Consider the following 27,793-nt stretch of genomic DNA (forward strand, 5'->3'; position numbering starts at 1 on the left):
AATATACCCAATTTTTGCATGCAGTCGTCGCAATTTATAAACACCTTTTTTTGAAGCTCTCTCTCTAATTTATGTATGCCTATTGTATGATGCAACTGTAATTTGTTTCGTCTGTGCCCCCGAAATTTCATTTTGCCCCCCCCCCCCACCGACCGAAAAAGCTGGCTACGCCCCTGCGGTCAATGCGCTGTAAGTTCACCGAGCGCAAGTCCCAGCATGCGTATAACGTGCGCCTCCGCCTTTTGTATGCGCAGTTTTAAATTTCGCGCGCAACGCACAGTACGCAACTCGTTCTTGGAAAAAACATGCAGTAACTTCCGGGTTCACGAAATGATGTTTAGGTTAGGCCTACTGAATTTATCCGATTTTGGGAAATATTTGTGGAGTGACGGAAAACAGTAGGCCCTAATTTTACTTGATTTACTGGAGTATTTTTTGCATTCAGAAGAATGTCGGAAGAAACACGCGTCATTTTGCCTCATCTGCCAAAATTTGGTGGATCATCGCCCGGGAATGAAGGGGGAGGAGGCGAAACAATTGCTCCGGTGACTCGGGCGAGAAATGTCAATGCCAACAAGCGAATAATGACGGTAAGGTGATTTTAATAATTATTTTGGTAGCGTAGGTCTACTCTTTTTGCGTAACAAAACGTTTATCGGCCGAGCGGTTACGGCGTTGATGGGGGGGGGTGATCATGGCTGAGATGTTAAGGCCCATGAAAGTCAATTCCGAGTTTATCGTCCCTTTTTTTTTCCAGGTTGGTGAGGTGACTTTTTCATTTTTCATTTTTCATTATTTCATCAGATTTCATTATTGACCTAAAGTGCGTGTTGATTTAAAGCCACACCCCGGGAGCCACACTCATACATTTTATTTATAAACATGTTTTTATATGGGTAGGGGAGAGCGGGGAGTGTTCGCCCTAGGGGCAGGTTCGCCCACCCCTTGTTTCTCAGCACTACGGCTATCAGGGAATTTGGTGATGGCAAAATTAGGTGCTATAGGTCATTATAAACTTCTCATATTAGCTACGCGACATATAGGGACGTGTTCATCGAACTGCAGCCAAAACAAAAAAATTACACCAAAACGTAATTTTTCTTGCATTCATAATGTTGTATTATCATTGATACATAAATACAGATGGTTTTAATGGAAATCTGTATTGGGAACATATGGGATTTGTCAAAGATTTAATGCAGTTATAATCTCCTTATTCGATTTGTGTTTTGCATACCCTGAAGAAAATACACAAATGTGCACAAGGGGCTCGTTCGCCCTTTTGAGGATGGGGCATGTTCGCCCTATATCTTCCCCGGGCGGACTTACCCCAAACTGGAGGGCGAACCTGCCCCATCAGCGTATTATGCAAAATATTGATAATTAAACCATTAAACAAGGTAAAACTATGAAAAACATGTTCTTTTAAAGTTATGTGATATCTGTATTACTCATACCACAGTTTATGTCCTAATCCATTTCTCCCCGAAGTTGTAAACATGATACGTTTAAGCTCACTTTGGACCCCTACATTTTACCCTGACCCGACCCCTGCAACAAATCTAGTGACTCCCCAGAAGAGAATGAATGCCCTGTATACTATTGCTAAATGTTTGCATTGAATATGTTATTGTTATGCAATGTTTAAACCTTTTTTGTGATTAGGGTGAACTTACCCCACTATATGGGCGAACCTGCCCCAATATGGGGCAAGTTCGCCACTTTGCAAAACTTTTTTGTTTGCTCTATCCTGTTGCTATTGTAAGGCCTATATGTCTGGGATTGTGGTCGTATATAGCTAAGACATAGGGCTTTCACATGGGCTAATCAGATCATCCCTAACCTTAAAATTGACATCGCTAGGCTGGTCAGAAAAAAATAGGGCGAACACTCCCCGCTCTCCCCTACTCAGGGTAGGGACTAGAAAAGTTAGAAAAGAGCCTGGTTTTGGTTCCAAGTTATAAATTTATATGTTTTACAAACAAAAATATATGTTTTCAATTGCTAAAACTGGTGAAAACACTGATACTTTGAAAATAATGAATTATTTTGGCATTTTTGACAATTTGACGCGGGTGTTTTTGGTGTCCAAAAAGTGACGCGGGCGGGGGACGATAAACTCGGAATCGACTTTCACGCGCCTAAGCCTAAGGCGTGGCCGTTGCGCTGTCGGTCGGGAGATTAGGCCTAGGCTACGACGGCAAGGGTTCGAACTTTGGGCTTGCCGAATGTTAGAATTCTCATCATCCTTTTCCACAATAAGGTCGGAAATCCTACAATTGTGTTCAGCTATACTTGACAGAATTTAAGATTGTAGAATTTCTTCTCACCCCATACACTGCTTACACTGCTAAACAAGTTGTTGAAAATTTTAAACAGCCGCTGTTTACCGGGTGCATCGCTCAACCTTCAACAACTTGTTTACCAATTAAACAACTTAATTTTACTTTTAAACAGCGGTTGTTTAAAATCTTGCAAGTTAAAACTTATAAACAACTTTGTTTAAAACGTATACAAACTTGTTTAAGACAACGTGTTAAGCTATAACAACAAAACTGCTGAACAATGTTGTTTAAAACCTTTAACAACGCAACACTTTAAACAACGTCTTTTTAAACGGCAATTTTTTTAACAGTCTCACATGCAGATGCCTGCGCTTAGGTAAAATATAATAAATAATAATAATAGAAGTCACGTAAAGCCGTTGGTCCCGTGTACAGGAAGAGTCAAGTTCTGTGCACGTACGCCTACGGTGTCAAAAGCTATTGGAAAAGAGAAGGGGGTCGACCGTCCTTTGTTCTGATATCTGCAATCAATCCTATGTTCCAGGATCGTGCATTATGTTAACTGTGCACGGTAAGCCCGTGCGACAATACTCAACACATGATCATGTCTACTAAGTTTTGCCCTTCAACTTTGCCCAAACTAGCTGAAGGGCAAAACTTAGTAGACATGATCATGTGATGCACGTGACGTAATACATGCTGACACGATGATAGAATATAGGCCTAGGCCTACTTGTTCATAGTAAGCATAGGTTTGATTGAAAGAGGAAAAAGTCTGATAGTCTTCTTCTTCTTCCTATTATTTTGTTATAGCTTACTGTCTGTTCAATTAGCTTAGATTCTTGAATTTTTAAGATATTTGAAAAATACAAAATTGCGGTCAAAGTCATCAAAGAAAAGTGTTAGCACAGCCTTAGACCTAACGTGATTTATACTTTTCAAATTCTAAAGTTCAATTTAAAACCCCATTTCCTTTCAATTTTGGTCTTTTCCCGCGATATTTTCAAAACAAGCCGTAGAACGTCGGGTACCATAAACTTTTTTGAATCAATCCATTTAGAGCAGTGGGGACGCCGGACGATGTCACAATGCGCTGAGATAGTATTTATTCGACCATCCGCATCAAGAATTGTCCAGCAAAATAGCTATATTTGTCAGTAGGCCTATTTCAGATTTGTGTTGAAATCCTACTGTTGAAACATTACCTTATTATTTATGAACTACATGTAAGTTTTCTAAAATAGACCCAGCTTATATAAATACATGCCTTGCGTATTTATTTATTTATTTATTTATTTATTTATTTATTTATTTATTTATTTATTTATTTATTTATTTATTTATTTACTTACTTATTTATTTATTTATTTATTTATTTATTTATTTATTTACGAATGGATCTGAGAAGGTGTAGGCATGTAGGCCTATTATAAAACTACACATTTATTTTCAATTAGTTATTTCGTTTTGTTTGTTGAATACAAACTATGAGAAGGACAAAAGAACTTTTGTACAAGAAAATATTATTCAAAATAATCAGGTTACAGAAAGACATTTTTGAAAAGTCACTGTATCTGAAAATGTCAAGCGAATGCTGATATTCTTGGGAAGGAATGATGGTATTAAACAAAACTCAATTTACATTGTAAACCAGTTGAAATAAGATGGAAAAAAATGTTTAGGAAAAAATAATGCTCAGAATAATGTTATGCATAAAACGTAATCGCGCCATATAATTTTGTATAACAAAAACCGGTGGACCATCATCACCTATAGAACCTATCCAATAACCGGAACGGTATAACAATAGAGGCCCTGCATCATTTTATCGACTGGCTCCAAACAAATGAATTGGAACCGGTGTCCTTCACCGTAGTTATGGCGGAGTGCAGTTCATTCAATCAAATGTTGTCATCAACCTATTTGATCGTAGTGCAGGGTTATGTGTGTGAGACGAACTGTCACGGTAGATTGCAATCATGCTTTTGTTGAATGCATTTGAGTAGTCCGCCATATTTACGGGATGATACGTCACATGCAAGGCCTCTATTGAAATGACAGGACAGATTGGTGAACAGGTTGTTTTTCTATATTGGATAGGGTCTATGCCCTAAGTTGAGAATGGACCGTCCCACTCGATTTGTGAAAAGGTCGCGAACCCTTTGGTGGACCCAAGTAACTGCCTAAAATGAGGCAAAATTGAAAAGAAATCGTGTTTTAAATTGAACTTGGGAATTTGAAAAGTATAAATCACGTTGGGTCTAAGGCTGTGCTAACACTTTTCTTTGATGACTTTGGCAGCATTTTTTTATTTTTTCAAATATCTTAAAAATTCAAGAATCTAAGCTAATTGAACAGACAGTAGTTGTCTTAAACAAGGTTGTATAAGTTTTAAACAATGTTGTAAGTAGGTCCTATTAACAACTTGCACGATTTATCGGGTGCATCGCTCAATCTTGACTGTTTAAAAGTAAAATTAAACAACTTGTGCTAAATTTAAATCAATGTTACTTGAGTAGGCCTACACTGTACACAGCCACCAATAAAACCTCCAAAACGCTAACCCGTATAGTAGAACATGCTCGTTTATTTTCAGTGGCCCATGCAACTAAAATGAACATATTTTTTCATAGGGGCTGGCATCTGGTGCTCACACGAGGAAACATGGAGGTGAACCATTAACATACGGTAGTCAGAGTGCCTTGGGTACCGCGGCAGACTTTCACGGCGGTGTCAATACGCCATCGGTAGGCCTCACCCTCACAAAGGTCCACGAAGACCAAGAAAAACCTGTGTATCTACCAGCCATTGAAGTAGGCCTATCTGAAGAACAAAGACAACAGCGAATCCCCACTGGACTGACTCTCTCTGCACCAAATGACCAGACAGAGTATCACACAAGATCCACTTCCCCGCTAGGTACACCTAGCTATCATGATACGAGACAGCAGCAGCAAAGAATGACGATGGGGCCTCCTCTGTCTTCTCATAGGGATGCGGCATACATCAGAAGTAGGAGTCTGACGCCGTCTCTGTTAGGTGCTCCGAGAGATCTGCTACCACGATCGAAGAAAACATCGGTTCGTGAAATTTAAATGTTTTAAGGGATCAGATTTTAACGTTTGCACGTGGGAGGTGAGAGAGTAGGGGAGAGTGGGGTAAGTTGAGCCACTTTTTACATTTACTTTCACTACGCTCAAATAAATAAAGCAGGACCCAAATGCCCGGGGGGGCACTTCAATTTGAAATGGATATAGGTGTAGGGCTGGCGCTTTCGCACTAAGGGGCATTCGGTGAGAGCAACATGTAAAAAATATGGGGTCATTGGGTGAGAGCATGATTTTTGGCATTCGGTGACAGCAAAATGTAAAAAATATGGGGTCATTGGGTGAGAACATGACCTTTTTTTTTAATGGAATCTTTGGGTGAGAACCAAAACAGCGCCACAAAAACCTCGAAAATCAATTTCTAGTTCTAAATGGCTTCAAATTTCTTTATTTTTTCAAAATAAGTAACAAAATCAGTGATAAATGAAAGTTGCTGTTCAAATTGAACTTGTAAGGGTCTTTGGGTGACAGATCAAATGGAAAAATAGGGGGTCTTCGGGTGACAGAGCGCGGAGCAAGCATGTGTTCGTAAAAAATATGGGGTCTTTGGGTGACAGCGATGCTGAAAAAGGGGTCTTAACAGCCCTACATACGCGTCACCTCCAAAGTTGGAGTGCCCCCAGGCCCAAATGCAGTGTTGCAAATGAAACATATGTATGTTTACTTGGTTATGATACCACAAAATTGTAATCAATATTTTGCACTTTCGCACAGTGAGACGTCAAAAATCATTTGCAAATTGTAAGTTGAGCCAGTCACGGGGGAAAGTTGAGCCACCATAGAAATGCACAGTATATGCCATAGCTGTGAAATTCAATTTTGCTTTTTTTTAATTGTTGTTTTCAGGTATTTATTTCGAAAAATAGTTTGATATAGAAGTAGTTTGATCTAAATATTGCATACAAGTAATTTATGACAAGATTTTACTTTGAATAAAAAAATTGGGGAAATTTCTGCAGGTTTTTCCTATGCTCAACTTGTCCCATGGCCTGTGGCTCAACTTACCCCATGTGACCCTTTTTGTCAACAACCAAGCCTCCCACCTGACTAAAACTTGTTACAGTTTTAAATAGTTTTCTAAAATAGTGTTCATATATCACATCCTCAATATCCAGAATGCTATCATTTTAGCCTTTTTCTTTCTGGGTGAAACATGAAAAAAATTGGTTTTTGCCAAAAGTTCGACAAAAGTGCGAAAAATGAACTTTCTAATGCCGCTTTCTTACCCTATGTGCAAGCGATTCCATATTACACTTGAGAAGCCTCTGTTATGTCATATACAAATAAGTGGAACTGCAAAGTAAGATAAGTTTTTAATTTTCTTTCAAGAGGGGGTGGCTCAACTTACCCCCTGGCTCAACTTGCCCCCACTCTCCCCTACACCAGACATATCGAATTGCAGTCTGAATACGAGGAATGTCCTTCTGATATCAATAGGCCTAATTGTGATTTTTTTGAAATTCACGATATAATACACATTTTATGGGAAATTAATAAAAATTGATAGTTTTGATATTATCAGTCCTCGAAGTAAACTTTATAAATCTAATGATATGTATATACTTAAAGTGTATGTAGCTGGGATAAAAAGTCGTCCATCATTTGAAACTTTTGACCTTTCGTATTGAAGAATAGATATTCACCCCTATTTTTATGTCTTTTGGGAAACAATTCTTCAGTACAGACAAGCATGGGAAGAGTTTATATACATTTATGTATTTATGAATGTTACAGCTATTTGCTGGTTACCTTCCGAATCTTGCACACTCAGAAGACGATGGAGGGCATGATGGCGGCAATCTCACACTCGCGGTCGAAGGTCATCATGACCTGAAATTACCACCAAGAAGAACACCAACGGAGTCTAGGAAAGCCGAGGTAGGTCTATTGGGAAAATGCATTTTTTGTTATTACGGTTAGATGAAATGTGGAACATTCACCATCTTCACTGCGAGTTGTCGAATGTCTGGGGTTATCAAAGCAGTCAGGAATATTTACTAAAAGTATAGTCCTATTATCTACGCATCGTGAAATATGCGGAACAGTGGCTTCACCAGGAATTGGGGGGCAAAGTGAATTTCGGGGGGGGGGCAAAATCGACACATTTTGCGCAAAATTGTCGCAAAAAGCGGCAATTTACGTAATTTGGGGGTTTTGCCTCAAAACTGATGCGGAACAAACAAACCCATCATCGGAGATCAATTCAATGATTCAAGAGGAAACAGAATTTAGGCCTAAACATCAAGGACAGTATATAACTCACTCAATAAGTTACAATTAAAACTTATAGGCCTATAGGACAAACCCAGGGCCGTTCCTAGGGATTTTGCCGCCCTAGGCAAAGCCTCTCCCTGCCACCCCACCAAACCATACCATTTTTCCTTCCCTTTTCTTTCTCTATTCCCGTTTTTTCTTTTTTCGCTTTTTTTTTTCTTCTTCTTTTTTTTGCGCCCCTCTGCGTTTGCCGCCCTAACTAGGCGACCGCATTACCTGGCCTAATGGTCGGAACGGCCCTGGACAAACCAAATTGAAGACCTGAGCGCAAGAAGACCAAGTCCACTTGGCCCCTCAACATGTACCGGTATACACTAAAGTTATGTATAGTTTTTTAGGGTTTTATAATGTTTAATACATGTTCCAGGGTGAAAACATCATGAAAGGTTGTGAAAGATTTGTTTGGGTCCCTGAACACGTATAAAACATTACCAAACTATACGAAACTATACGCAACTTTAGTGTATACATATTGAGGGGCCACGTGGACTTACCGTCTTCTTGCGCTCAGGTCTTCAATTAAAAAGGGGCGGCGCAAAGAAAGAAAGAACAGACAGACAGATCGAACGAAAGAAAGAAAGAGAGGAAAAAAGAAAGAAAGAAATGAAGGGAGGGAGGCCCGGGGAGGGAGGTCGAAAGTCCGAAATAAATATGAAAAAAGAGAGAATGGGAGGGAGGAGAGAGAGAAAGGAAAAAAGACAGAAAGAATAAGTCACATCAAATCACCCATTTCAATCTTTTTTAATACACGTATTTCTATAGAAATCCCGTCACAAACTGTCCACTCCAATATTACACATGTTGGATGGCTATGACGCATATGACGATATTTCATTGGAGGAGAACCTGAAGACTCTATTACTATGTCAATCTATGGGAGTGCGACTGGAGGTAAGAATAATTATTACAGTACAAAGAGTCCTTAAGGCTACATGCTCTTTTTGGTTGCAATTTTTGGCGGGAAATAATCCCGCCAAAACATTAAAGTAATCTTTTCCCACAACTAAATATCATAGTCAGGAAATTAATGATGCATCTGGTAGCTTAGATCATAACTTTCATTATACTTGCAATTATCCCAGATAATTCTTGATTTGTTTTTACAGAGTCTTGAATTGTCGATGTTTTTGATCAAAAAACATCACTACTACTGTTTCTGAGAATCCACTGAGAACTAAAAACTTAATTTGGTCCATTTTCTCCATTCCAAGATGGCCTCTAAATCCAAAATGGCCGCCGTTTATTAAAATATGGCATACCGCTTTAGGCAATTACTATCATTGAGAGTAAAATACACGTATCTCATTTCTGTTAGATATGGATAAGAAAATGATTGTAAACATCTTAAAGTAGTGCAACAACATTGTTTAAGGAGAATATAGGTGCATTTCACCTTTCAAAATGGCCGCCAAAATGTCATGAAATTGGCTACGATTAATTTGTCAGCATTTATGCAATGAAATGCAGAAAATCATGTTTTTAAAAGTTGAAATTTCAATATTGTAATTCAACTTCAGACATTTATGATAGAGCTGACCTTGAGGCATTTAAATGCCTAGTTGTCATCATCCATGTTATCAGTATTTTCAAGTTCCTCAACACAGCTGTATTGGTACACTCTTCATCTGCTCCACAAACACATGCTACTGTACAAGTCAGATTGTGTCGTCTGCAGGAACATCTACTGGAGCATTTGCTTATTCCACATACGCACCTAACAAGCTCGACAACAGACTCGGGAGCTATTGCAATGTCTGACAGGATAGGTACTGGAATGTTATCTGCATCACTCGACCATCCTAGCTTGAACTGGTCTGGAATATTTGGATTTACCACAAGGTCTTGACAAGGTGATGCCACACACCAGAAGTTGGAGGGATTTTATCAATCCCCCTGGTTGGCTCTTGAATTGTTTCCATCTCAGTTTTTCATCTGTGTTAGCCTGAAGGTAATTTTTTGTGCCCATGAGCCTGCACAAAAACCTCTCACAGCCTGAAACAACACTTTGATGTCCTAAGATGGATACGTATTGGTTTCAGCAAGATTTTCCTTCTGTTGTCACCTGTCCCCATAAGCATGGTTGTCTGAAGACCATGAACCGTGAGTCTTCGAAGAGCAAGGACCATAACATCTGTAACAGCTTCAGAGATCTCTGCTGCATGTAGCATGATTAGAGTGTCTGCTTTCCTCTTGTGTACTAACACCTGTCGATGTCTGAACATCATTCATGTTGCTTTTCACATGCAGATGTGTTACAGTGACTATGAAGGTTGCCGTGTCATCTTTGATTATTATTATGGAAGAGAAAACTCAATCAAAGCTATAATCAGACGTCGCAAGTTAGGAGTCCAATCATCAGCGAGAGCCAAATTGTTGCTGACACAACCCCCATCCGTGACTCTAAGCTATTTTTGGCTAACAATGAAACTAAGGACACCCTCGAAATCTACCAGTAGTCACTGTAACACGTCTGCATGTGAGAAGCAACATGAATCATGTTCAGCCATCGACAGGTTTTAGTACACAAGAGGAAGCAGACACTCTAATCATGCTACATGCAGCAGAGATCTCTGAAGCTGGACAGAATGTCCATATCATGACCCAAGATACAGGTGTTATGGTCCTTGCTCTTTGAAGACTAACGGTTCTTGGTCTTCAGACAATCATGCTTATGGGAACAGGTGACAACAGAAGGAAAATCTTGCTGAAACCAATACATATCCGTCTTGGGACATCAAAAGCAGGATGCGACACATGTGGACATATCAGAGGTATAGGTAAGAAGACTGCCTTCAATGCCTTCACTGAAGCAACACCTGAAGAACTCACAGCACTGAGTCAACTTGGTGATGCAGAAATGCCATCTCAAAGTGTTGTTTCAGGCTGTGAGAGGGTTTGGTGCAGGCTCATGGGCACAGTTAAAAAAACTGAGATGGAAACGCTTCAAGAGCCAACCAGGGGGGATTGATAAAATCCCTCCAACTTCTGGTGCGTGGCATCAACACATTCTGCGGGTGCATATGCAAGCATATATTTGTAGTCAAGACCTTGTGGTAAATCCAAATATTCCAGACCCGTTCAAGCTAGGATGGTCGAGTGATGCAGATAACATCCCAGTACCTATCCTGTCAGACATTGCAATAGCTCCCGAGTCTGTTGTCGAGCTTGTTAGGTGCGGATGTGGAATAAGCAAATGCTCCAGAAGATGTTCCTGCAGACGACACAATCTGACTTGTACAGAAGCATGTGCTTGTGGAGCAGATGAAGAGTGTACCAATACAGCTGTGCTGAGGAACTTGAAAATACTGATAACATAGATGATGACAACTAGGCATTAAAATGCCTCAAGGTCAGCTCTATCATAAACGTCTAAAGTTGAATTACAATATTGAAATTTCAACTTTTTAAAACGCGATTTTCTGCATTTCATTGCATAAATGCTGAAAATTAGCTGAAAATCTTAGGCAATTTCAAGACACTTTGGTGGCCATTTTGAAAGGTGAAATGCACATTCTCCTTAAACAATGTTGTTGCACTATTTAAGATGTTTAATCATTTTCTTATCCATATCTGACAGAAATGAAATACATGTATTTTACTCTCAGTGATAGTAATTGCCTAAAGCGGTATGCCATATTTTAATAAAAGGCGGCCATTTTGGATTTAGAGGCCATCTTGGATTGGAGAAAATGGACCAAATTAAGTTTTTATTTCTCAGTGGATTCTCAGAAACATAAGTAGTGAAAATAATCAGCAAAAAAGGAAAGAAATCAATGTCCTTATAGCTGGCAGACCATTTTAGACAAATTGGCGGCCATTTTGGATTTGGCAGCCATCTTGGATTCTAGAAAATGATCCTAATTATGTTCTTAGTGGATTTGACAATCAAAAGTATAAATAATCAGTAAGAAAAATATGACTTTGTGCACTTTCGGGACAAATATGGCTTAAAAAAGGCTAAATATAGTGGCCATTTTGAATTTCAAAATGGCCGCCGAAGACACATTCGAAAAAAATGGAACCAACCTATCATTTTTGAACAAAATATGGTTCAAAAGTACGTACACTGCGCGTATATTCTGGCACAGCGAGGTAATGAAGAGAGCTATTTACGGTGGGGTATCTATTGTAAGCTATTAGGGTAGGCCTATAGTATATATTTTTTTATTCTTTTTACTAATGCGCTGTACCGTTTTTCAAACACGCCCCTGAATGAAATTGATGGGCAAGTATACCCTTAAACCGCAACTTGAAATAGCTCCCGCATTGCCATTGGTTAGCCCGCCTTATATAAACATCTCAAAAAAGTAACTACCCCCCCCCTTAAATAATGGCCATTATTCAAAAAATCTGTAAAATGCGTTGGAAGCAGAATTTATTTTTGCGCATTTTGACACCTTATTTCATGCAATAGCCCAGAAAACAATAAAACACCGGTCAATTTAATGTAGTGAGGTCCAGATTTGAAAGTTGCACTTTATTACAACAATACAAAAACACATAAAGATGTCATTACACACAGATTTCCTTTCATTATACTGAATACAAATCAATAGCTGCAACTTTCAAATATTGGGTTACATTGATTTAAATGTACGCTGTGACGTCAATATTTAGTCAATTGATACAAATGAGGTGTCAACATGTGCGGAAATAAATTCTGCTTCCAACGCATGTTACAGATTTGTAATACAATTGCCCGTTTTTGAATAATGGTCATTATTTAAAGCCATATTATAACATTTGCTGACTGAGGAGAACGCCCTCAAGGGTTTTTACACGATTGTAATGAACTTTAGTAAACAAAGATTCTCTGCAAAAATCAAGACTTTAGGTGCTGTAGTTTTGTCAAAATCCGAGATTTTGAATAAACCGCCTGAATCAGCGTTTTATTATTACGATAGAAATATTAGTCGAACGCGTATGCGATGTCAACAAACCCCTACGTACACCCCGTGCGGGACACACACACACACACCCAGAGGGTCGTACCATATTACAACTGCCGGCGTGACATGCATTGGCGCTAGTTGTAAATTCCGATTTTCTTTGCTTTACCTCACTTGTTCGGCTCAAAATTAAAAGGGACATATTTGACAGTAAATGCTAATATTTTATTGAAAATTAATACTAATCTATTTTTTAAGAAATGTTATAATATGGCTTTAAGGGGGGTTAAGTTACTAGTACTTTTTTTGAGATGTTTAGTTTTAATAGGTTCGATCTGTACGATTTTGGGTACACATAATTAGGCATACACTGAATTTGGGCAACATTGATGTTATCAAATTAAATGAAGTTTAAGGTGATATTTACTTAACCTAAATACAATGCTTGTAATGTAGGGCCTATACCAGTTTTGAATGTGAGACGAGCTTATTGGGGGGTGGCTCTTAAAAAGTGGTACGTAGGCCTACTCAAAAGTTTGAATGGTCGCCTGGGGCCAAATGTATAAACTTACCCTACACAAAGAAACAGCATGAGTTCATTGGACAATTATTAGGAATCCACGGCGCAGTTGTTGTTTTTTTTTATAAAATAACTATATAACAACGTTTTAGGCCTAGCCTTCGACTTCACTTTCTTTTTTTATAGTACGTGATATCAATGTGATATATCCGTCTTCGTGTACAATGTAGTCTAGACTGCATGTATGATTAAAAAAATAAAATATTTTCATACTTCTCACTTTCAAAGGTAGCGAACATCAAGCGTGGACATGATAACGAGAAAAGCGTCCGCCCGGTGTTCCACTGTCCTCGTTGCTTGAAGCATTGGGCAGAACACGGTACTACACCACAATATTGTGACGAACCTGAAATACCGACTTCCGGACCGACCTTCGAAATCAGCAACCGAAGCCACGAAATCATACGAGAATTTGCCAATCTCTCCATCGAAGACAAGCAACAGGTTGTGGTTATTATCATGGGTCGGGAAAGCCCTGCGATCGGCGGTAGAGACGGACATAATTCGAAGGCGGATGCCGTGTTGACTGGACGGCGAGCTACGGAAGTAGGGGAGAGTGTAATGACAGCAAAAACCACGACGGATATAACAGGCAAGTACCTAAACGATTACATGAGAATTGTGTCCCTATATAAGTTCTTTTTCATCATCTATGAACAGTCGGCTTTCAATAGTAGAATACAATGTTTATTTAGAACATTCGGCCGAAGCCAGGCTAAACCCAATTTAGTGCTCAGAGGCTACTAAATTCAAGGGATGCCATCCGGGTATGACGGGACAGGGATATGGGAAGAGGTCCGATTTTAGATGCAGGAGGAGGAAAACCGGAGCACCCGGAGAAAAACCTGCGAGGACAAGCATGGATCGGCAACCAAACTCACATGTGCCCCTGCAGGGAATTGAACCCCGGCCACAGTGGTGAGAAGCGAGTGAAAAGACCATTATACTAACCCGCCCTCCCATCGGCAAGGGTCTCAAGTCTAAGTATAAATAAATCAAATTGTATCTAAAGGCACTCATTCGTCGCTAGAGCATTGGTAATGATGGTTTGCGGGGCGTTTATGTTCTACATGTAGCATATATTATACTAAATAAGTTGTCGAAATTCATATTCTGAGAATCAAAATGTCATTAATTTCGCAGATTCGGTTCCGGCGTCTTTAAAATGTCCAAACAAATATGTGGAGCAGACGCACACAACACATAGTGGGGAAAATAGTCTTGTTTGTAGCCAACATACAACGACAGATGAGACAGTCGTACATCCGATTACACCGTGAGTTACTTTATAAGACATAGACGAATCCAATTTCACGCATTCCTACACCTCAATGGCCGCTATTGACCTTTTTCCCTCTATCCCACAATGCACTATTCCAGGGGGGTTTGACGTAGTTCATCAACCTCATAGATCGTGTGCATCCGAAGGTCTTTGCCAGAATTTGCAATTATTTTGTCTTAATATGGGCATACTGATTCCATATATGCGGATTATCGTAAAGGCCATCGATGTTACTAATTATGCAATTATTGAATACACGAGTGATGCAGTTACGGAGCGATGCAGAACATCTGTGTCAGAGATTTTTGTTTACGCCTTATTTTCATCTCCGAAAAAAAAGTGAAACGGACGCCGACAAAATATCACTGCGTGTCCCGTCATTAGTTTATCACCATTAGGTCTATAAAATGTATACAAAGTTAGGTTTCAATAGCAGGAAACTTTTTTGGGTGACGACACCATGTCAATAAGGCACCAATAGAAATATTGTTTTTTGCCTCCGAAAGGTATTAGTGATCGCGCGCCATTATCGTGATTATCGGGGATTCCTTTTTTTGTGATGAAGGCACCAGCCGAAATGTCCGTATATTCCAGAATGTAATGAACATAACTCTGTACTCCCCCGGGAGATGATGTATTTTGCGACACTCATACCCCCCTGGAATAGTGCATGATGGGAAAGAGGGTAAAAGGTCTATAGCTGGGTCCCCATCGGCCCCATCTCATCTAAAATGTGAAATGATGCGGCCTTGGAGGGTATTTTAAACTGCATTCTATCACCCGTGTTACACGTAGACAAAAGAATGATGACAGTTTACAACACAAAAGAATCTAAAATCGAATTTTAAGCGGCTTAATCCACCCAATTGGGCAGTCACAACACCAGTTATGTGCTGCGGGGACCCAATAATGGCCGACCAAATCCTGACCATGACTTGGCTCCGTTGGATTCGTCTATATCAATTATAAGACAATAAAACGATCGATCTTCAAGCAATACATGCGGACTCAAAATCGTGCAATTTTATATGTATTCGAAAATGTATGTAACATAAACATAACATAACATAAATTTCATTTATAAAGCGCATAAGACTGAAGTTTCGATGCGCTGTACATCAAATAAAAAGCACAGGAAGATATACAATGTGCTAGCATAAAGTTTTAAAAAATACATCGAGATAAAAAGATACATCGAGATGTAAGTCATGATGATCATTAAATTTGTATATTAGGTTTGCAGTTTGTCATTAGCAAGATCAGTTTCAACAATATGGCTCTAATTGACGCGCCATTTATTAATTTGACTTCTAGGTGTTGGCTGGAAGTTTTTGAAGAAAAAAAAATCCCCACTACATTAGCTAAAAAAATAATAATAAGAGAAACAGAAATTGGTTGCAATATTAATGCAGAATTATTAAATACAAATATCGCGTTTTTATTCTGCCTTAACTGTCTTGTAATTGTAAAAAGCCTAAACATCTCTATATCTGAACTAAATTCCATTTGCTTCATGAGAATCACTTTCTGGCATCTGCATAACACTTAAACTGCGAAAGAAAAAGCGCTCAATATCCTCGTATAGAACTCATACTCCACTTGACTGTTACTACTCAATGGCTATAATGTCAAAATAGTCGTTGCATCATTTCAGTAACATTTGCAAAAGCTACCTGTATGTACAGTAAGCATGGTAAGACGAAGGAAGGAGGAGAAATGGGAGAGTGAAAAGAGAAGCAAAGGATATTATAGTGATTATGTCCTTCAAGCAACTTTTTTTTTCTATTTTCTTTTCCTTATATTATTCTTTTTTCCCTCCCACGTGCATCATTTCCTGAACAATTTTGGTAGACTAGGAACGGTGGTCCACGACCCCTCCCCCTCAACTTCTGCATCCCTGGATCAAAACCGGGGATCAAAATAAGCAGATAATGTTGCATATTTTTCTGTTTTGTGTTATAGTCATAGTCCACTGCCTCATGACGATACGTATTCCAAGTACGACGCATCGTTAGGTATACCAATTGGAGATATAGGACATGTAGGACAACAGTATCAGGCCGAATCAACTATTGCAAAGCACGATGCAATAACTACATCAGGTAGCGGTGTCACGGATATGTCTATCAGACCAGAAACGGACAACATTAATGCAGGTAAACCTTTCATTGTTGTAGCTGAATAATGAATGTCGTTGCTGTTGTTATTGAACATATTCTTCTTCCTTCATTTGTGTCGCATTCTTCATTCTTTATTCTTCCACCGTTTCTTCTTATTGTTTGTCTCTTTCCAATTTCATCTGCTTAATTTTTGTAGATTCTTATTCCTTTTAACGATTTTAATGATATGAATATAATCGTTACATTTTGCTCTTTTCCCTCAGGATACCAACCAGTGTCAGGAAAACTATACAGAAAAGAGAGCCAACTAGAGACTGGCCAGTACGGACCGGACGGAGGTACTACCCCGGTCACTATGGCCCCGACGGCCGGTTCATGGCTATCTGTCGCATTGCACCAGACGGCAAACGCCACCCAGTAGTCATGGGACCCGACGGGCGGTTCTATTCAATGCTCGCTACGGACCCGATGGGCGATTCTATTTTAGGGAACATGAGGCAGATAAGCATGGGGTTTTGTTCTTAAGCGCAACAGAAATGGCTGCGTTGAAAGCCAGCCAGACCACTAGACAAGGAGTGGTAGGTCCTGACGGTCTGTTCTACCCTCACGGTTTCTACCAATCAGACGGGAAGTTTATTCAAGGAGGTCCGCCGCACTCCGGGCACCCTGTTGTTTGGGGACCTACGCTTGGTACCCACGAGGCAGGTTACCCATTTCCCCCTACGGAGTTTGGTCCTGCTTGGCCTCCTGGTGTCCCAGCACCATATACCCATGAACGGGAAACCCACGATCGACAACACTTACTTCAAATTGGTATTGACGAACAGGCCTTGAGTTTCACTGACGATGAGGCGATTGATAACATTGCTTCCGCAACTGCCGACTCGTCATTAACGCCAACAGAACACCCCTATGCTGATCATAAATCATTGCAAGTTGATCCGACAGATACAATACCACATCTCGAGCACGGTGAAGAAACGGATGGAATGAAACATTTAGAAAGTCAATCGTCTTCTATAGATAATGGCGATTTACATCATCCCAGGGATCTCTTCTCGCCGTGGGGAAAAGATGAAGAGCTACCAAACTTGCAAATTACTGCTAGTGTTAGCTTCCATCAAATAGAGAAAAGGAGACGTGATGATGACGGTGAGACAGAAGATATGATTGAAAAAATCTTGGTCAAATGGAGAGAGACAGTTGCGAACTTGACGATCTAGAACAAGATGTTCCGCTTTCTAATTTAGACAGTCGTATCATAGTCTGGTGTGATGACGAATTCGGCACACAGGACGGATCTGTGTACGTGTGAAATCATCGCAAAGCGCTGGTCGCAAGAGTGGCATTACTTCTTTGCAGACAAATATGGACGTAAAAGGACAAGGCGGTGTAGGAAACAGTAAAGTAAATGTGCTGGATGACCAAGATCACACCAAGGTACAAAAAACAACAGGTACAGACATGGTTGGTCCTAAAAAGCCCAAGGACAACACGGCAGCATACATGGGCGTTGTGGACCGTACCGATTCGAGCAACAGCACACGAGATTCGAGTCATCCACACATTGCAAAAGCTCGACGAGGCAGCGTAGCTGCTGACGTTCGCACTGGATCGGGGAGACGCGGTAGTAAAGCACTACCGATTGCTAAACCAGGAAAGAATCCTGCAGTGAAAAATGTGACGGGCAAACCTGAGACAAAACCGGGAATGTTGCAGAAACACATGTTTGCTACACCGTCTACAACTCTAACGCAGACAAATACGATTGGTATAAATAACACTAGCAAATCGATATCATCAAAAGATGACGTTCAGGTTGGAAAGCCCAAGCTACCTTCAATTGGTGGGGGAGAGCCGATTCAAGATGGCGTATCGCACAGAAGTCCATCTCCAGTGAAACAACAATCGATAAGTAGAATCGGTAGCGGAGAGAAACGGCGCATGTCCAGTATCGACAATGTGATGGTACCGCCGGAAGAGTCAGTCAAACCTCGTTCTGGAAAACGAGGCGCAAAGGTGAAGAAGAAAACGGGGAAAGTGGCTCGCAAGACTGTAGGAAAACGACAAGACGCTAGAGGCGAGGAGGAAAGGAAAGGGATTGAAAAAGCAGCAAATGATACTGATGCAATTAAAGACGTCTTTGAGGCAAACAATCCTGAGGTGGAATCTCCATTGCCTGTTAAACAGCAAATGAATAACACCATGGTAGGCACGTATCATGATATAGTCAAAGAAGCCGAAACGACGATATCGCGTGCGAACTGTGAAGAAAGAGAATCAATCACGAAGCTTACCGATTCATCATCAATTCTCGATAAGTTTTCCGAGTTTCGCATTAGCGTGCCAGCGTCATCATCACCGCTACCAACGGAGCATGCGCCGTCTTTCCGAATGACGTATTCAACTCTTCCAAATTTTGGCACGACAGAGCCAGAAAGCACTGCATCGAAATCTAATGAAGCCTTTCCGATAAAGACTGAAAAGAAGCCGAGTAAAAGTAAAAGCATACCTTTTGATTTTGAGAAGGTTGAAAAAGGCTACAATATCCGTGCACGGACATCATCCACACGTAGTTTATCAACCAAAAGGAGCAGACAAAAACAGACAATAAAGCCACGAACGGCTCGTGACAGCGTATCCTCCGACACATCCACTCGTCCGTCATCCGCAGAGAGCGTCTGGGAATCGCTCAGCGAGATTTGGAAGCGCAACAGAGAAGAGATAGCAAATCTGAAAAAATGTGTGGCCGATTCGTACTTGCCTCTAACGCATGCGTATACATTTTCAATGTTTCCACTTGCGCCGGGATATGCGGCTCATAACAGGGCAATATGGGAAAGAGCCTCGGCTATAAAACAACTGCGTAAACCGGTCAAATTTAACAAATCAAGAAGGGCTGCAAAACATGTTAAGAAACGCTCAACCGTCGGGGAGAAAGTACTGCCGGTCAAAACTGTTGAATCGTCGGTGAAAACCGTCGCACCAGTAAAGTAATTTCAGAATCAGTCCAATACCATACTACGTAATGACCCCTGAACCGTTCCAATTCTTTGCATTTTTAATTTTGTTTTTATTCATGAGTCCAATAGTCAATTATATGCCATTTATGCCAAAACAAGAAATTAGAATTGTTTAGCACAGGGGATCACTTGGTATAATGGTCAGGTAACCAATCTTGTTCCAAAAACGCAAGACCAGCAACGTTTCTGGGGAATCAAAATCGCAAAAGCTCCGAGGTCGGATACTGAGGAGTAGGCCTATAGCCAAAATGGGTTACTGAGCTCAGCCAAGTCTTCACTGACATTTCAGCTTCGCTAGAGCCTTCGACGCTAACAAGCGAACAGTATATTAGATACATATAAACACGGGTCGTCGATAATACAACCAAAATCAATTTTTGTGCTCTGTAAGCATGGTAATTACGATACGACCCTCTCATCAAATGCTCAATTGGTCATTAAAAACATGTCTGGTGTCATTGTCTGCGGTCAATGGAAAGTCAATTATGTCAAGGGGTTGTCAATTTAAGCATGGTCGTAATAGATTCGATCGATTTTTGCTCAATTGTGGTATTGGAGCAGTGTGTGTAAATTCAGCTTTGCCTGCCAGTTTTTACAGCCTTTTATGGGTTGGGGCTTTGCCAAAAGTCGGATACCCCTTCGCTAGAATGATATACCGAAGGCAGCGAAGCTTGGCTGAGCTCGGTGAACCATTTTGGCTACCATCCCTAGGGTTTCAGTAGTTGGCATTGTTTATTTTTCACAAAAGTGAAACGGAACTTGGGAAAATGATCGGTGAAATGAAGAAAATTGTATTCCTGGTCAGGTATCCGATATCCGTTCAAAATGTTCGTGGTCTCACATGGTACGCATGTTCATTTCCAGGTCTCACATGGGGTAAACAAAGGTGGTATCATATATACGGTGTTAGTTACCCGTTTCTGGTCTCATATGGGGTCACCCTTAGAACTGATGGAACGCACTTGGTTACCAGGGCATTTTCAAAACCCACAAGTTACCCCTTTTGATTATTTTGACCTACCCAGTTTCGTAAAGCGTGCCAAAGACGACAAACAAAAGCAATCAAAAACAAGATTAACAGTGGAGGTGGAGGCGCCAGTAATCTTGTTTTTGTTTTTGTTTGTTTCGGGGTTTTTTTTTGGGGGGGAGGGGGTGTTGAAAAGAAAATGGGGAGGGTGACAGTCATTGGATTTTTTTTCTAAAATCGGTCAATACAGGGTGTCCCAGAAAAAATTACCGGGCGAATGAATTTGGACGTAAGTCAAGATATAGATATCGGAATCCAAAACACTAAACATCAGCGTGCAGCCCATCGTATTTTGCATCTTATATGTCAATGTTACTTGAATCGGTTGACTGATCGCGAAGAAATGAGCGATTACACAACGCATGCGTCAATTCACTTCGTTCCAAGTTTGAAAGAAATGCGCACTAGTGGTTAACAGTCAATGGGCTTCATAATTTGTTCTGTGAAATCCTTTTCATTCTTTTTAAACAATCTGTTTCTTGCAAAACATTTAAATTAGGTTTTGTTCAAATTTGAAAACCTGCACGATATTGAAAATGAAAGCTTGCATGTAAGATGATGCTCGGTACTTGTAAATATATTTTTTTGTTAATGTTGATACAAATGTTGCATAAAGAATTATTGTATGAAGAATTACAAAAAGAAAAAAAAAATTTCTCACACACATTAATGTTTTTGGAATATTTCCAAGAAATTGTATTGCAAAGTTTAAATCTTTTAAAACTTCAACATTAATGTTGCATGGTATCAAAATCACACGTAAAGCTTGTAAGCACTTGATCATTGTCATTCTTGGCATAAATGTTCTTTGGAAAGTTAAAATATAACATATTTGTACAACATAAAGAATTAAAATTGGAAAGCTTCCAATTGCAGAAATCAAAGTTTTCTCGGACAAACTGTTATTCATCTTCAGTAAAAGCATGAATGACATAACACCGTCGGATTATAAAATAGATAATGTGGACTAAATCTAATGAGATACACAAACTTTAGGAAGCGGTGAGCGAGTATGAAAAAAGCGCCTTTTGATCAAACTTGGAATGAACTGCATTGATGCACGCATTATGTTATCGTTCATTTCTTTGCAACCAGTCAACCGAATTAAATAAATTTTTCGTATGTGATGCACAACAAAAGAGGCTATGCGCTACATTTTAAATTGTTTGATTCTGATGTCTAATTCTCGACTTACGTTCAATTGTATTCGCTCGGTAATTTTTTCTGGGACACCCTGTATTCTGTATTTTTGTCAAGGCCATTTATTACGACTCCATATGGGAGAGAAGTGTCATTGCGATTTCAATGACCACTTAAAATGGTAAATCACAGTACTATTCGAACAGCATGAACACAACGCTGCCACTTCTATTGTTCAATGATGATTGACACTAATATTAAAAGCAAAAGACTTTTAAAGATAAATCAAATGCAATAAGAAGAATTGCAAGAATCCTTCGTAAGAGTTAAAACAAGTATTAATCTTTTTTGTGCACGTATCTGGTATTATACATTTCGTTGTTGTTGTTGTTGTTGTTGTTGTTGTTGTTGTTTAATTAAAAGACCGCCCTTGGAGAATTCTCACATTAAATCATTTCTACTTGAGCTTTATGCACTATTCGAGTACTTTCTCTTATTCTGGGAAATGTGGGACACTGGTGGGGATTGTAAGCTGGGATTACATAGGAATTAACCGGTTAGTTCGTCCCAGGAGATGGAGCGTAGCGTTTTTAACATATTGTAATTTCCCGACCATAAAACCCGTGGGATTGGCAGTAAATGGTAGAAAACCAGGATAGCGGGGCATACAATGCTTACAGTGGTCCTAAACGTCAATGCGTTAATCCTTGATATTGCTTAATGGGATAAATCAATATAGGGAAGGGACCTGTAAAAAAAGGTCGTTCGACCATCCCTATATTAAGCCCAGTAAAAGACAATGGTTAACCCAAATTTGGATTGAGGACCTCCTTCAGTCACGTGGTTCATCTGATATTTAAACTTGTTAAAGGGCCGTATTTACCGCCCCAACTACATACACCATGGAGGTGTTCATAATTGAATACATGAATACAAACCCCACCCAAGTCCATGGGAAGTGATTTTGAGAGAAACACATTTTAATTCCTTCAGTTAGATTTACCTGGTCAATATAGTAAGTTTTACGTGCAAATGAGTGGATTAACCTGTATTAGGCATGACGATTAGCATTTCAGGGACTTCGTGGGGTTCATTTTAAATTTTGGACTTGGGTGGTTTTTTGAATCATATACAAAGACAACAATGTTAGAATGAGATTACCACTAGTAAGATAATACAAAATAAAGCACACAGGTATGTATAATGTTGATAAGCATTCTGCCATGTAATATAAACCACACACTTTCCTTTATTAAACCATTTTTTTTTTCAAAGTGTCTCTCTAGCAATGAATGTGTTACAAGTGGACTTTTATACATACTGGATTTCAATCAATGTGTTACAAGACTCAAATCATGGAATTGGGTGGTTCTTTCATACATGCTATTTTTCACATGCTCAATAGACACAGAGGATGAATTTGAGTTGTTCTTTCATACATATGACAGGCCTATGTATAGCAACAATTTCCCATGCTTAACTCAATTTAGCCAACATATGGACTTGGGTGGGTTTTGTATTCATATCTTCAATTGGATAATGACATTTTTTACGATCTAGTATTATAAGGAATTTGACAACTTGTAAACAGGTTTGAATCTTAGAAATAGAAAAAGGTCAATAAGGTCAAGTTTTATGGGGTGCTATTGGTGACATATTATTATACCATATATCCATATGTTGGTGCTTGGCTGGCCTGGTCACCTATTACGGCTCTTTAAGCGGAGTGTGACAGCACTCTGATCCAAGTCCGGCATTGTCCGCAGAGCTGGGATAGTAATTTTTCGCGGGCAACTCAACCCAAACCTCCACGTAGTGCCGGGTATGGGTAACGCTAACTTGGGCAATGGGGAACAGGCTTGGATGCGAGGAAGTCGGCTAGCGAAAAATCATGTAAAGTTTTGGCACGTTCTAGCCCTTTCTCAGCTGACTCAGCCTGTTGTGGCTCTGAAAAGACACCGTTTGGTTTTCAAACACGCCTGCAAGGAAATGAAATCGCCGTACGAGTATACAGGCAAGGGGGTGACACTAAACTCACGGTTGTTCTATTAAACACGCAAAGCAATGACAAATCCCGCTGGTTTGCTTGGTAGAAAATGAGTCCAGTTATTGATCGGTTATGAATATTCATGTTCGACCCCTTGATCATGTTAATTACGGTTGACAAATAAAGCCGCCATTCAGTATGCGAACTTTGTCTGTTCAATGCGAGTACCTAGCTTGAAAGTGCGCCCGCTAGAACATACCGCAGTTACTGTCCGTGTTCCTATACACAATACACAGTGCTCTCACCATTGACGTGTGACCTCTACAAACAGTGTATGTTATAGGTATATGGGCATTGCCTAGTTAACATCACTGTGTGAAAAATAACCGGCCAATATTTTAACTATTCTCCAAACTTCTAGCAAATATATTTCTCTAACATGACCTAAAATTACAGCTAGGTTAGATGTTCAGAAGGGGTCGCACTTTCGTAGAATATGAGTGAGGGCAAAGCATAGCTAGCTCATAGCTAGCCAACTCCCCGTGTTAATTGAATGGAGATTTGACCGAAAATATTGAGCTATATTGGTAACGGACCGCTCCGTTCTGAAGGATGCCACAAAAAACGGTACAAGCTACATTTAAACTATTCTAAATAGGTTCTAGAAAATATAGTTTTGTAACATGTCCTAAATTTTTGCTAATTTAGATGTTTGGAGAGGGTCGCACTTTTGTGTTTTAGGAAGGATATGTAAACGACAGATAACACCAAAAATATGAAGAAATTATTTCCAAACCGTGTTAAGTCAACAATCATTATGTTGCTCATTTTGAAGAATGCTGGTTAACAAAAAGCAGGCCATTGTCTCATTTCGTGAACAAAGGTACACATACCATTGTTGCCTTTCGTTTCCTTTATAATCGGTTACCCAACTGAAGCTATAATACCAGCTTTATTGCGATGTCGCACATGTAAAACAGACACTTGTGCACAACCAGAGAAGATCTGATTTAATCAGTTGAGCTGCTTCAATGAGTGTTATCTTGGTTTAATAGCTTTTAATGGGGTTTAAGTCCTGCAAAGGTCGAGATGAATTCTACTGTAGACATGACTGCATCATGAGAGCTGAGACCACTGACCTCTGCACCCGTAATGGCGGACTGGTATTTCCATTAGGCACCAGAGATTATGTTTTTTATTGAAAGTCTGCTAATTTGAGAAGAGAATGACTTTTTACAATAGCAATGTCGAAATTAGGACTTGCTGTCAATAATGCGATGGAAATTCGAGAAGGTATGAAATACAAGTAGTATTTCAAGTCAAAATCTTTTACACCACATCTGACCGATCAGAAATGAAGACCACTTCATCCCTTATTCATAATCACCAAACGCCGTTGTGGAAATTACGTAACCAATGTCCTTGAACATTTTAAGATCTACGGCTGTTTTGACATAATATAATGACATTGTGATACTCGATTATATATCTTTGGGAATTAACATTTCTTTTCAAAAGCAGACCAATGGTGTTTGCTTGAAATGAATCTGATATAATTCAATATTTTCAATATTATTGGAATTGAATTCTACATGTAGCCAGAGACGGCCACGCTGGCACCATCTATAGCTTCGAGCTGCTTCAGTCGGCGGAGCTCTGCACTACAGACACTAAAAAGGCACGTAAATGTCACATTTATAAACTTCATCACCCCCATTGTTGTATAAAGAAATCGTGTACAAAATATACCAGCTTATACCTATATACAGAACGGTGATTTAATGTTTTTATGCATCAATTAAACATGCCTGTACACTTCCACTGGTTCGAACAGGCTCCGTCTGCATGCCATGACTAGCGCCATCTATACGAGCTGAGGCCAAATTTAAATAACAATACGCTATTTAAATAACAATGCAGCTCATGCTAATGAGATAGTGCCGTTTCCTACCAATTATTCCATGATACAGGTAGCGGGACAGGTAGAGACATACAACGTGGTATCAAGCTGATAGAAAATAACTAAGATGCAGCTGAAGCATATAACGTTTGGTGATTGAATGAAGATATCCAGGTGGAATTTGACAAAGGAGGGAGTACTGGTGCAAATAACCTTATGAGTTGAAAGCGCCATTCAAATCTACAAAACGAAAAACTCTGATCCAATCCGTCTGTAGCCATGAGTGTAGTTGGTTGATGACTATAGAAGCCTCTTTCTCGCCCCGACACATCCAAACCGTCGCATCCGCTGCTGATTCCACTCCGATCTCAGAACTGGTGTTGAGCTTCGTGTTCTCTACATCTGAGCGAATCTGTGTGTGATTCATTTTCCAGCGTCATGTACGGAACGGTCGGTACTCCCATCGCCTCCGAAGCCTTAACTTGGCCGATCGCTACCTTATACCGAAGGCCGATTCCGCTAACAGTGGTGGGATCTTAGTGACATTTGGACTAGTCACATCTCAGACTGGTGGGCGAGTGTTGAGAAGAGAGAATTATGGAGTCCAACGTTGATAGACTCAATCCTTACGAAGCTCCGGAAAACGGCGCACAATGGCTCCGAGACGTTGATGCTCAGGATCCGAAAGAACTCATGGAAATGATTAGAATGGTTGGAACAATAAATGAGGAATCAGGAAAATCCGGAGTGTACTATAAAGAACAGTGAGCTGAAGAATAAAATAATCGGATCAAGAACTAGTCCTCCTTCACAAGCAGCTGTTATTAATCAGATTGAAGTGATGAGATTCCGTGGTTGTCCACACTACTCATATTGGTATGTGTTGGAGGCTCACCCCAGTGTGCAGAATGATCACATTAAAAGCAGTTATTGGCTCACCCTCAAAGTGAAGAGCTACACTATGATGTACGTGCGTATCATGTACCCATAATTACCGAAGCCTACTGCGGCATGCACCTTATCACCTCCAAAGTCTGCATTGTAATCACGGGATTCTTGTACACCCTGTCACCTCCAAACTCTGCTCTACCAACCTCGGATAACTGTTCTTTCGAATTTGAATTATTGCTCCGTTGGATTCGGGTTTCTGCTTCGTTAGATTCGGATTTCTGTCCTCGTGCTTTACACACCTACACAATAGATTGATTCTCGGCATGTGATATTTTAAGTACAAAGCACTTATCAGGGTTAAAATGCATTTGCCATGAGTGCTGCCATGTAGATAATGCATCAAGATCAGACTGTAATTCTGAGATGTCATTGTTGTTTTAATTGGCCGATATAACACGCAATCATCGGCGAACAATCTGATTTCAGAGGAGATGTTGTCAGGGAGATCATTCAGATAGATCAAAAACAAGAGGGATCCCAAAACGGTGCCTTGAGGCACGCCCGATTTGACATGGACCCACTTGGAATGAACTCCATTGACAACAACCCTCTGAGTACGTTTAGTTAAAAAGTTAATCCTTAAAAACTTAATCCATGTATGTGCACTACCTGTAATACCACAAGTTTTTAACTTATGGAGAAGACGTTTGTGAGGACAGTGTCGAACGCCTTTGAAAAATCCATGATGATCATATCCAAAGGCGTCCGACAGTCCAGTGATTGGGCCAAATCGTGAACGGTGAGTATTAATTGGGTTTCACATGAGTGCATGGAACCCGTGTTGTCTGTATGTAAGAATAGTGTGTTTGTCAAGGTGGCACAATATGTTGCTGTGTAGTATATGTTCAAACAACTTACAACATATTGGTGTTAATGAGACAGGTCTGTAGTTAGATGCAAACGTCCTGTCCCCTTTTTTGTGGATGGGTGAGATGTCGGCCGTCAACCAATCTTTTGGCAGCTCCCCAGTATGCATGTTAAATGCTTTTGTTTAATATACCCAGCAAACACAAAAACGTTTTTAAAAATACTTAAATAACATTATGTTAAGATATTTGAACCCAGCAAACACAGAAATGTTCTTAAAATGTTTTTTTTTAAACCTTTTAATAACATTTAAATGTCGGGTTATATAAAGGTCATGAAAACGTTTTTAAAACGTTATTGAAAATATTTTGGGCAAACATTTTTCGCAAAATATTTTTCAACCCAAAATAACATTCTGTTT

General features: G+C 39.8%; 1 protein-coding gene across 1 annotated transcript; it reads left to right on the forward strand.

Moving 5' to 3' along the window:
• The first annotated feature begins 584 nt into the window (after positions 1 to 584).
• On the forward strand, positions 585 to 19,887 carry LOC140139644 (uncharacterized). The gene is made up of 10 exons (XM_072161348.1): positions 585 to 590; positions 4,919 to 5,365; positions 7,127 to 7,270; positions 8,429 to 8,557; positions 13,364 to 13,727; positions 14,279 to 14,411; positions 16,380 to 16,573; positions 16,801 to 16,875; positions 17,072 to 17,689; positions 17,832 to 19,887. Exons 1-10 carry the CDS (start codon positions 585 to 587, stop codon positions 19,532 to 19,534), a joined length of 3,813 nt encoding a protein of 1,270 aa, XP_072017449.1. The 3' UTR covers positions 19,535 to 19,887.
• The last annotated feature ends 7,906 nt before the right edge of the window (positions 19,888 to 27,793 follow it).

The sequence above is a fragment of the Amphiura filiformis genome, chromosome 18, assembly GCF_039555335.1.
Source record: "Amphiura filiformis chromosome 18, Afil_fr2py, whole genome shotgun sequence".
NCBI classification, from domain to species: Eukaryota; Metazoa; Echinodermata; class Ophiuroidea; order Amphilepidida; family Amphiuridae; genus Amphiura; species Amphiura filiformis.

Bases quoted from the DNA above. Each gene is read 5' to 3' on its own strand.
- LOC140139644 (XM_072161348.1), top strand. The intron at 8,558-13,363 runs GTAAGAATAATT...TCACTTTCAAAG, and splicing joins CTATGGGAGTGCGACTGGAG to GTAGCGAACATCAAGCGTGG. The intron at 17,690-17,831 runs GTGAGACAGAAG...TTCGGCACACAG, and splicing joins AAGGAGACGTGATGATGACG to GACGGATCTGTGTACGTGTG.